We start from the raw sequence: 11,481 nt of genomic DNA on the forward strand, positions 1-11,481 counted from the left end.
TTTATACTCTGAGTTCATCTATATATTTGCTGTGTGGGCAGATCAGGATCACAGCACCATCAAGTCAGACAGTGTCGAGACTGTGAATCACAGGACAGAAAAAGTTACAAAAAGTTCATAAAATATCACTTATTGCTGATATTAATAAAAAAAAAGTCTCATTATTGCACCTTTTTGTGTGCCAACATTGTAAGCAGACACTATGAGACAAGAGATTTCCCTTACACCATTGGAAAATGTCTGATAACAATGGGAACAGCATTCTTACAATGATATGGCAATATTTCTCAATAGGTCTGGTCCATTATTATCATCCCAAATATTTCCAAGTAAGAATGCAATGATTTTTTTTATCGATTCATCATTACATCTAAAAATCTTGTACATATCACTTACATAAGTTGTACTGTTTTTCAAACTACCATGTTTTGATAATTCAGTTAGTCAGTTTCTCATAGGAATGAGACTCCTTTCTTCTCTTCACACACACACACTCACACAAACAAACACTGAGTTCTTCCTTTCCCTCTGCAGTCACCCTGTGACTCTGTCGACTCAGTAAATCCAGTCTGTCTAATCGATTAGCCACCCTTCTCTAAGCGGCTCCCTAATGTTGGAGCTCTATGAGGCCGTTGTACTTCCCACCTGTTCGATGTAGATAGGCCACCATGACGCTTGTTACAGCGAAAGTTGAGACGTCCACTGAAAAGCAACATGTGATAATGTGCGAAGGTTTTCATGAATTTAAGCAGAAGGCTTTCTTTTGCTCTCCCAATGGTGAGTTTTGTAGGTCTGATGGGGAAAAGTTTATGATAGAAGACTGTGGCCGGCATCCGCTGCAAAGCCCAGAGTCTGAAACAAACCGATAAGACGGGAGAAGCCACTGAGCTACCACAGCAGCTTAATAATTGAGGCCTCTGTCTCCTCTTTAGCTTTACTCCCAATTGTGAGCAGCACCCCTTTTGTTTTTTGCATGATTTTAGTGGCTGGATGCTGTAGCGATTATGCCTCTGTTAGAAAGTTGCTACACTTTGGAGGCGACTTTATCCTTGAAGTAGGCTTTCTTTTGAATACAAATGCTGCCACTGGGTTGAGAGAAAATAAAGCTTTTCTGAAAATTGAGAAGATAAAGAAAATAACTTTTAAAATTCAGTCTCACTTGTTGAAGATAATGACGTCTTTGTAAGCTTCCTGATAAATGTTAGGTAACTGCATGCACAAAGTGCTACTTAATTAAGTAATGGACACACATTTTTTGTGTAAAACCTGTTAGTTAAGAACGTTGCCAAACTGTCAATGACCATAACAGATGAGAAACATCTTTTTTTACAAAGAGAGAGACACATTAGCTTTGTATCAAACTCTGACATCATGGCCACTATAGATCATCCAGGCGTAAAGCTAATATGCATTACACGAGCGTCTGTCAGGGATCTATGAAGTGAATTAGTCCTAACAGGTCGGTTTGGCAGCAGCGAAGGCGTTGGCCAGATGGCTAAGAGCTGTTCATCTGTTGAATCCCTGTTAAAGACAGAGTCTATCAGTTGTTTTTGATAAAACAAAGACACACAATGGAAGCCAAGTTATGGGGCACTGGGACTTGTTTATTTTTTTATTCTCAGTTTTAATGGTGAGCTTTGGATGCAAGGATTATGTCATATGTGCCAACTACATTTGGGTTATTAATGCATTTCTTAAGGTGTGGACATGTGAAGTTGGTACTGTATTTCACTCCAATAGCATTTATAACAACATTCATGGTATAAAAGTCCAAAATCATCTAACAAAGTGACCGTGAGGAGCCAAACCGCAGTCACAGAAATATACTTTAATGGAAATCAGTAACACAGAGCTTGATGTTGGAGAAGCTGGCTTATAATTGGAAAGTTGACAGATCAAACCCACAACACTGTTGGAGACAGGGAAGTAAAATATGCTCTCTCCTTAGGCACTAAGAGTAGAAGACCCTGTAGCTTTTTCTCTTCTTTGTTTAGAGATACCGTATGCTCTGCAAAATCTTAAAGTGGCTGTAATAAATATATTTTTTATTACATTGGATAAATATGTGTGTGAATAAATTAATTCTTTAGTTAGTAATCCAGCTGTACTCAAAAACAATGAATATAATATCCATTAATACCTTCAAGGCATCGCCAATTAATGCCCTGAGATTTGTGTCCTTAATTTTTCTATGATATTCTATTGTATTTTTTTTGTTCCTGCTTTTCTATTAATAATCTTATTTTGTTTCTTTTTAATTGGAGGTCTTTGGTCTCTGCTGTTCAATTACATTTCAGGCATTTTCATGATACAGTAGTTGATCATGCTTTCTGTTTGCCTTCAGTTGTGTTTTGTTTTCTCTCACAACGTCTTTGCGCTGCACCACACCTTATTTGGAAAGAAATATTTACATATATCTTACATAAAATAAAGGAAATGAAAAGTAATTCACGAGGAACAACAATGGATAGAGTATATATATATTTTTGAAACAGTAAATTCTGACTTTAAAAGCCTGCAGATTGGTGTTCTTTGGAGTGTAAATTAAATTTATCTGCTGTATTTTAAAAAAGGTGTAGTGTAGACCCAGCACTCTGTTTTGAAATGCCAAGAGGATTAATGGCACTGATAAGAGGGGTTGGTGTATTAAGCTAAGTCCTTTGAGTGTTGCCATTTCCATTTCAGCTATAATTTGTGGAACATGGATTTAAAGTATTACAAAGACAGAAAGAGAAAAAGGCAAGCGTGAGACAGAAGAAAAGAGAGAGGAGGGGATGTGGCTTAGTAGGGCTACAGTGCAAAGGTTCACATATATGCCACTTTGGGCTCACTGTGCTCGAATGTTGGTGAACTACAGTGAAACAGACGGAGTACAAACGTGAACACAGGCAGACATTCACAGATATTTTCTGCATGACTGGAGGTACATATCGAGAGCTGCAGCGGGGGCAGAGGGCAGATGGTGCCTTTGAGGTGGGAGGTTGAAATGTAGAAAGGTAGACGAGGTGTGTATGTGAAGTGTGATGGTGCCGGGAGAGTTGACATAAGGCTCTGACTGAGGTGTTTTGAGTGCAACAGCACATGGAGGTGAGAGTAAAAGGAAAAATTGTTCCTGCTACTTTGACTGTTTTTATCTGAACTTGTGTATTTCTCTCTGATCAGCTGGGTTACTAAGGATTATGGGACTGGCATTAAATTCAGAGCCAGATCTTGTCTTATGGATCATCGTTTCCTCATTTATTTAGTCTTAATTTGGTAAAAGAAGCTGAGTGAACATCTTCTCACTCACAGTACAATGTTAATCTGCCCACTTGTAGTTGAAATTCTCCATGAACTGCACATTTTATGCAGAAATTCCTAGAAACATATTATAGTTGTCTCAATCAGCTGTTCGGATTAGAAGGTTTTTAAGCCTGAATGTGAGTGTGAATGACTGATTCACAAAAGAGGCCTTTTATACAGGATATGGGATAAGTGGGATGATGTCTCCATCTAGTGGACTCTTAACATTTTAAAAAGCTGCAATCCAAACATTCTTTGTAAATGTAAATGTTAATTCTCTTACAAACTCATCCCTTGATAAACACTTTTATAACACTTTATAATTTGCCTGAGTATGTGCTGGCATCATGGAACCATTTCTTTTCTACCTCTTCCTTGCCAAGCTCCCAGAGTTTGTTAAGAAGCCGTGTCCCACTTTTGGCTGTAGTCATGAGATATTTCTTGTTGTCTGGGTATTTTTGGACATTGTACCGTCCATAAACTAAAGACTGGCAAAACCGACCGAGCACCAGCAGGAAGAGGGAATCCCTTTCATATTCACTGAGCACCATAATGCTCTCCCAGCCTGCTAACACTGCTCCACCTACATCCAAAGGACTGGGGTGCTCCAGCATCAAGTACATGATTTCTATTGCCACTTCACACACATAGCAGTCATTCGAGAGCAGAGAAAAGTCCAGGATGCCTGACACTTCATGATGCCCGTTGCCAAGCGGAGTGACAATGATGTTCTGGTCATTTAAATCCCCATGTATTATTCCTGTGAAAGACAGAGACATTGTGTCTTTAAGCCAAGTTCCAGCCATCTGGATTTCTACTGACTTCAACACAGCTAATGGTTGCAGCTTCACAGAAAGTCATGTTGCACTAAATCTAAACTATATCTCTAAATGTATACAGTTAATAATATAACCTAATTTATAAAGGGCAGGTGAAGCCACACCTATCACCAGACAAAGACATTGATATTGGACAATTCTGCTAATGTTTTTAAATTATTTTTTTTAATTCTTTCTTTTCATAATATCTGCACATTACAGCTACAGTATGGCTAAGGTTAGGGAGAGATCATGGTTTTAGCAAATAAACTATGGTTCAGGTAAGGTTAACACTTAGTTAAACCTGCAGAAATGTGTTTTTTTGGCCACTTGGGGGCAGCGGAAACAAACTGTAGACACAAAACACATTGGGCCAAATCCACAAAGAATGTAGTGCAATCTGCTCTTGTTTTGCGTCTAAATGAGTAAGTAAGTAAGGCTTTTATCCATATTTTAGCACACAGATTTGTCCATAACGAAAAGTGCAGAGAGCACAAAATCTTACAATAATGTTGTTCAAGTGTCACTGATTTTATCCAGGATTTCGAAGAAGCATCGGTACTGATGTTTATTGCCCACAGCTGGCTGTGTGTCACAGCTGGCTGCAGCATCACACAGCAGCTGAAACGATGAGTGCGTCTCCACACTGAGAAAGAGGCTGTGCGCATTTACGCACATGGCACAGCAGCGGACACACACAATCCAGGTTTATATGGTGAAACTTTTTGTAACAAAGCAACCCCTTATTGTATGAATGAATCCTGAGCTCTGTTATTTTTGTGTGGCAATTAGCGCTGGTCTTTGGAAATTAGGCTGTTTTTGCGAACAAGGCTTATTTGTGTAGAAAGGGGCCAATTTTTACGCCGAATGTGTGAATATTACCTAATTTACACGCATGCAAACGGTGGAGGCGCACCATGACGCTATTTGCTTGGCAGCGCAATTTTCATTTCGCCCTTTGCGAGTACTTTGTGAATTACACGCTGTCTTTTCGTCTCGGTTGCACAAGTTTAGCGGCCGCAAAAGCCGTCCATGCACATGCACATTTGCATGCACAATTTCACAGAAAAATGATTCATCAAAACGAGCAGAAATTTGATACTTGTACAGTTGACTTGTTGTCTGCGTTACCTTTTCGAAAAGAGTTGATTTTGGGCTGTACGGATGATTTGTACTGTTCAATGACTGCTTTGACCACTTCCTGCAGGGGATCTCCGTCTATCACTGATAGGTAGTCCTCCAGGAGATGAATGTTGAGTAAGCTCCAAGGTGCATCTTCTTTTTGTAGGACATCAAGATTTGGAGAAACCAGCTGAAAATATAAAACTGTTTTCAATAATACATATAATCAATAATATATCAATACTATATATTTTTATAATAACCCTTTGACACCTTAAAGCTGCATTAATCTTTTTTTTTGTTAGTTTGTTTGTTTTGGGTTTTTTGGGCCACTTGGGGGCCGAACTCAACAACAAGCTGAACTGCACACACATATTTGACATTCTATTGTCTAATATAGTTGATATGACTAATGTGTTAGCAAGCAGTTGTTGCTTTTTTTACATATGCAACAGAAACGGAGCAACATTAGCATTCATTTGGGGTTGTGTTCCTGGACACCTGGTGAAAATTCACTCCCTTTTTAATCGTGTTTTGGTCTTCACAAAAAAAGGTGTAGAAGGAATAGCTAACTTTTTCTGTGTGCCATTTGGTGCTAGGCAGGTGGTGCACAGTGGCTTCAATAGAGCTTTTTTGTTGAAAAGAGCTGGTAACAGGGTTGATGAGAGTGCTGAGTGAAACAAAACATTCAAGTTGCAGGTTGTAAAACGAAAACAATGAGATAAAAGATGCCAAAACACTCTGCAGTGCTTAGGGGAATTATTGTCTGTGGGCTCATCACTACAAGAGACCCCTTTCACATTACACATCGTTCATACAAAAATAGAGGTGTATTAGTGTCCAGGTAGGTGGCCATATGCTGTATACCTGCACATATGCATCACAACATAAATATACATAAATCTGAATAAAAATTATCGGCAGCTTTGAATTGTTCAACTGTAACACAGAATTGTGAATATGGAAAACCAAATGTAATGAGACAGAGTTTGTTGCATTGACCATCTGCTCAAAAAATGATTTTGGCACACAACTTTGATAACTAGACCTACCTGTTGTAATGTGTTATCAATGGTGGCTGCCATCTTGCCAAAATAATAAAGATCTTGCAGTGTGACCGGAGATTCTGCAATGGTTTTTCCAGGGAGATAGGTCAGCAACCTCACACAGTAGATCTGAGCACCATGTCCACAGTCTAATAAGGCACGGTGGATACAAAAATCAGTGACATTTTCAGTTCAGTATTATTTCATAACTGTACAGTATGATTTAGAACTTGCAATTAACCTTGGTGATTCATGTAATGCTGTTTAATTACAGACATTAACCCTGATCTTGGATTAGTCACACTAGGCAGAGCTAGTGATGTTGGTTTCATTACATAAATGAGTGGACTGTACTTCGCTCCAGTTTTCATCAGTGTTAAATTTTGAATTTTTTTCCCCAGAGAGGTGTTAAACATAGAACAGTGTACACACCCACAGTTTTGTCAAGTAGTTATCATGGATGAATGTCTCATTGTTCACAGCAGCTAGTTATCTGACAACGTAGCTGTAGATTTCTTTGGAGGGAAAGTAACTTGTCCTTTAAATAAAAATCTGCACCTTTGCTTGGCATGTAAACGTCGTCAGGTCTCTTTCATCCCAATGTTGTTGAGATAAAATGTCAAGTGTCACAGGGAACATATGAAAGCATACTGTATGTGGAGAAATACCAATGCGTGGGAGGAGTGAGCTGTGAGGGCTTTCTGGCAGCACATTTCTCAACCCTCCCTGAAGCATTTTCAAACTGTGACTCCAGCAACAAGGCTGACTGACCTTATACCAGATCATTTGTGACCTTACTGGTGAGCAGCCTTGACAAGCCTGCATGCCTAGCTCCTACTGTCAGGAGGCCTTGAAGGCTGAATACTGTTGTACCTGAGACACTGCATTCCCTTTCTATTGGCTCTCTCTTTCCTTGAATGTCCCTGAGCCATCAGAGCATGAGTCCTGTCTTCTACAGCAACAGATAATTCGACTGGCAGTGTGCCTCCTGTGTATAGAGATACAGCAGCAACCCACTTACCTTGTGAAGTGCAGTCTCATGAAATAGCCATGAAATTTAGTCTATAGATTCGTGTAAATGGACATGAATTTTCCATTTTCAGGAGCACAGAAGCGGTATGGTTTTTCTCATGTGTTATTCTTTTACTCAACATTTAATCCCAAGATTTTATCCTTGCTTTTATTTCTTTATTTTAATTTAATCAGTACAGTCTGACAGCAGACAACCCAAAACAGCAAAGGCCTCTCATCCACCTATGACACATTGCTCTTCCATAGCCCTCCACTATCAAACAAAAAAAAAATGTTATTTATCAGAATCAATGGAGAAACAATAAAAACTGATGGTCTTAACATTAACTTATCGTATTGTTGAGTTGTCAGTGACACTTTTGTGTACTTGTGTTGAGAAATGTTAAAGATATCATTAAAAGAAAACCTTAACACGGTGAGGATAATAGGCTACTTCCAAGTGGCTGATCATCCGGTCCGCCCACCAAACTGATGCAGACCATTGACTGTAGGCTACTGATAAAATTAAGATAAGTAAGCAAAAACAAGGATAAAATCTTGTGAGTAAATGTTGAGCAATGTAGTGGTTATAGTTAAAAATGAATAACAAATGATAAAAAACAATACAGCTTCTGTGTTTGAAATACATTAGTTTGAAAGTCGTGCTGAGTGTCAAATGGAATGAAATGGAAAAAAATGGAAAATTCGTGTCCATGTACACGAATCTATGAATTAATTTCGTGACTATTTCATGAACTGTCATGAGACTGGCTTGGTGTAGTGGTAGCAGCACAAAATATTCCTCCTCTTTGTTTAATCCTGACAGGGACAAAAGACTGATTGTTGCACTTTCCTTCCCTGACCTGCTGCGTCTCAAACATTTAAGGTGATTTGGTCTGTTTTGTGTGTCTTCATTAATTTGGGCAGACAGTCACCTCATGCCCCCTTGTGGTTGAGATTCACTCTTTTGTCTTAGTTTATGTATATGGACTGCAGAGATAACTTACTCTTACCTATTTCTTCCATACTCATGAGCTGCCCTGTGGTGGTGGGCAGAACTGTCTGAGCAGGCACTCCATACTGGCATAGAAGGTACATAGCAAGAGTCTGCACCTCCAGCAAGGTGGTGTTCTTGCTCTCTTCTGAATTCACAATCTTCAGGACATTTTTGGTGCCCTCCTTGTCCACCACAAGGAAGTTCTGGTCAATATAACTTGGTAGGGTGGAGATTTCCATCACTTTCACTCCATATAGCTGCATTACCAGTTTTGTTGCCTGCTGCAGGGTCAGTGTTGGCCTTGAATCGACAGTTGTGGCAATATCTGCACAAAAAATAAGTAAGTAAAACCAAAAAAATTGTAGCATAAAATGTAAGTATATTTTCTGAGTAAGAGAGTATTTGAAGAGTCTCACTAATTTCACTGGCCAAAGTTGTTAAGTGACTTGTGAATCTGCCAATTTTCACACCAAACCCAGTGACATAGGTTTCAGGGAAAGTAAAGAGGCAGAGTGAATAACAGATACAACTGTACCTGTTAGGGCAGGACAACAAGAACCACTATAATTCTGATTAGTATGTGGACTAATTCCCAGAATAGCTCCAGCTTCAAACTGACAATAAACCAGTATAAATGACAACACCAGTGTGAGTGTGGACAGCCTTCTGTTTGTCAGTTGGTTTGTTATTCACAGTGCCAAAAAAATGTAATTTTCTCAGTTTGCATGTTTACATATTCTATTAAATCAAACTAATTGCACTATACATGTTTAATCATAATATATAGATTATAATATTTTATTGATAATACAAGGAAGAAAACACCATTATTTACTTTTGTATATATATCTTATTTCATGTTGCTGATATTTTCTAAAAAAAAAAAAAAAAAAAAAGGGTAAGAGAAAGCTCTACTGTAATTTGGATGCGTTAAAGGTTATGGCGTTAGATATTTTTAGTGAAGATGTTATAAAACATTAGCATCCCAAAGGTTACAGTTATCCTTTCTAACACATAAATTGAATATTGATGATGTTCAACACCTTTAAGAAAATTACATGGTAGAAATACTCTTAATATTGTGTCAGGCTGTGTTTCCAGCCTTTGGCAACTTCTCAACAGCCTCTTTTCAGGATTTACTGAGATCACTAGACATTCATATTCTCAGCAAGATTCTGTCAGCTGTCATGAACCATTTCTTAATAACTACTTAATAAACATTGATTCAAAAACAGGATGTCCATGTTGAAAATAAATGAAAGCTACCAACCAACCAATCCTGATACCCCAAACGACAGTAATACTAATACATTTATTAATACATTTGGTATAGGATAGTGCAGTAGCAAATTTACAGTATTATTTATTATACATACAATACATTGTGAAAGGCTTCAACCTTAATTAGAAAATTAAATATATCTGAATAATATATTTGAGCTTTTAATATACTTTCTTTTCCAGATATGCAACAGAAAATAAATGCACTTACCCATCGTTTTTCAGCAGATAATCTGGAAGAGTTTAGAAGAGGTGCAAACAGTATATAATGTGAAAGTCACAAGGTTTTGAACTGCCCTATAGGTTTGTAGTTACACCAGTACAACTAGTTTCCACCTCCAAAGTAAATCAATAGTTTGACATCCCTGTCACTTTTCAACAAACTTAATCTCACCAAATAGAAAAAAACATACAATTTGCTGTCAGGTTGTGCTATAATACACAATCTGTGACAAAATACTATGGCAAAAAGAACAATCCCAAAAAAATGTAGTTCTTTATCACTAACAAAAACCACTGCTATGTCTGCAGCGAAGTGATAGACATACTGTGACTGATCTGTCAACACAGACTGAAGAAACTTAACACACTGTGTCACTGTGGCAAGACTTGTCATGTCATGTAAACACCAGATACAGTATGTGTATTGTGTGCCTTAAATCATGAGTCTAAGGCACTGCAGTTGATTGGATTTGGCCACAACAGTGCATAGAGTGATTTTGTATATGATTGAATCTATTTACTCCAACATGTGGAACAATAATTGTACAGCACCTACCCTGAATGGTTTGGCAGCACACCAATTAGCTATAGCATGGAGCTAGAACCCGAAAAACTGATAAATTCTCCATAGCAAGACATGCACTAACTCCAAACAAACAAACAGAACTCATTGCATAGGACAATATTCTTTTATATTATTCTTAGATCAATTATTTAACATTAACTAATGTTAATTAACAAATGAAGACGACAAGGAAGTGCGTCATCATTACTCTGCAGAACACATCTAGGACCCTGAGCCACCCAACCAGATACTGCACCTACACCGGTACGTGTGATTCAGGCCACATGTGGACTGATACAGTTTTGCTAGCTGGGAACTGATCTTCATAACATTAATAACAAATTACCATACTCTACATTACTCTACATCATTCCATAAATCTGTATCTTTCTGACATTTAAAATTAAAGCTACACATTTGAGTCATAGGTTCAGTTTTTTACATTACACTATTAAAAAAAAAAAAAACAGTTTCAACATGAAAATGTAAGTGACAGCTGCCTTAAAATATAACTGAACTAGGTATAATGTTAAATGTGTTGAGTCAACTGAACCAAAAAAAACAAAACAAAACTTAAAATTAAGTTCAGTCAACATCCGTTTCTTTATATGTTTAAAATAAATCAATTTTAAGTGCACTATGATGTCTATTCATTATAGCTTATAGCACTGATCCTTGTTTTAATATGGCCAAGTAGGGATGCGTTGAAATGAAAACTAGATTGTTTCCATTAAAAAAGAAATTATTTGGATAGATAGACCGAAAGACTTTGGCTACTTTTTGATTTGCAAGTCACATCTCAGACTTGAGACTTGACTTGGACCAAAAGACTTAAAAACAGCTCTGCCAGGCAGTGATGGTATGACCAAATGGCATTCATTTACAGAGCGGAGCAGACCAGACTCTCATGACCGGGAGACTGCCGTAATGTGTTAGGTAAAGGTCAGATGAACCAAGCTGGACTCGCAGGGAAGACAAGAAAACATATAATGGCCACACTTTGTAAAAATTGTCATTCTTTAAAATGACAATTTCAAATTAACACTATAAAGCTGTTTGGGGACTTTAAAAAACACCTAGATGCCAGTGGAACAAGTGTAATTTTAATATTAGCATATTCGTTAGTGTATTTAAACT

The 11,481-nt window shown here is 37.8% G+C and overlaps 1 protein-coding gene across 1 annotated transcript; it reads right to left on the reverse strand.

Moving 5' to 3' along the window:
• Nucleotides 1–1,601: 1,601 nt before the first annotated feature.
• Nucleotides 1,602–8,576, reverse strand: LOC137188436 (hydroxylysine kinase-like). Its single transcript, XM_067598103.1, has 4 exons — nucleotides 8,293–8,576; nucleotides 6,275–6,417; nucleotides 5,232–5,412; nucleotides 1,602–4,042 (listed from the first exon to the last, which is right to left on the reverse strand). Exons 1-4 carry the CDS (start codon nucleotides 8,537–8,539, stop codon nucleotides 3,600–3,602), a joined length of 1,014 nt encoding a protein of 337 aa, XP_067454204.1. The 5' UTR covers nucleotides 8,540–8,576; the 3' UTR covers nucleotides 1,602–3,599.
• Between the last annotated feature and the right edge of the window lie 2,905 nt (nucleotides 8,577–11,481).

This window comes from Thunnus thynnus, chromosome 8, assembly GCF_963924715.1.
Source record: "Thunnus thynnus chromosome 8, fThuThy2.1, whole genome shotgun sequence".
Classification (NCBI taxonomy): Eukaryota; Metazoa; Chordata; class Actinopteri; order Scombriformes; family Scombridae; genus Thunnus; species Thunnus thynnus.

Coding starts and splice junctions, on each gene's coding strand:
- LOC137188436 (XM_067598103.1), bottom strand. CDS start 8,539: ATGCAGCTATATGGAGTGAAAGTGATGGAAATCTCCACCCTACCAAGT. Junction 6,418..8,292: donor CATGAGTATGGAAGAAATAG/GTAAGAGTAAGT, acceptor GTGCCTTATTAG/ACTGTGGACATGGTGCTCAG. Junction 4,043..5,231: donor AATCAACTCTTTTCGAAAAG/GTAACGCAGACA, acceptor TGTCTTTCACAG/GAATAATACATGGGGATTTA.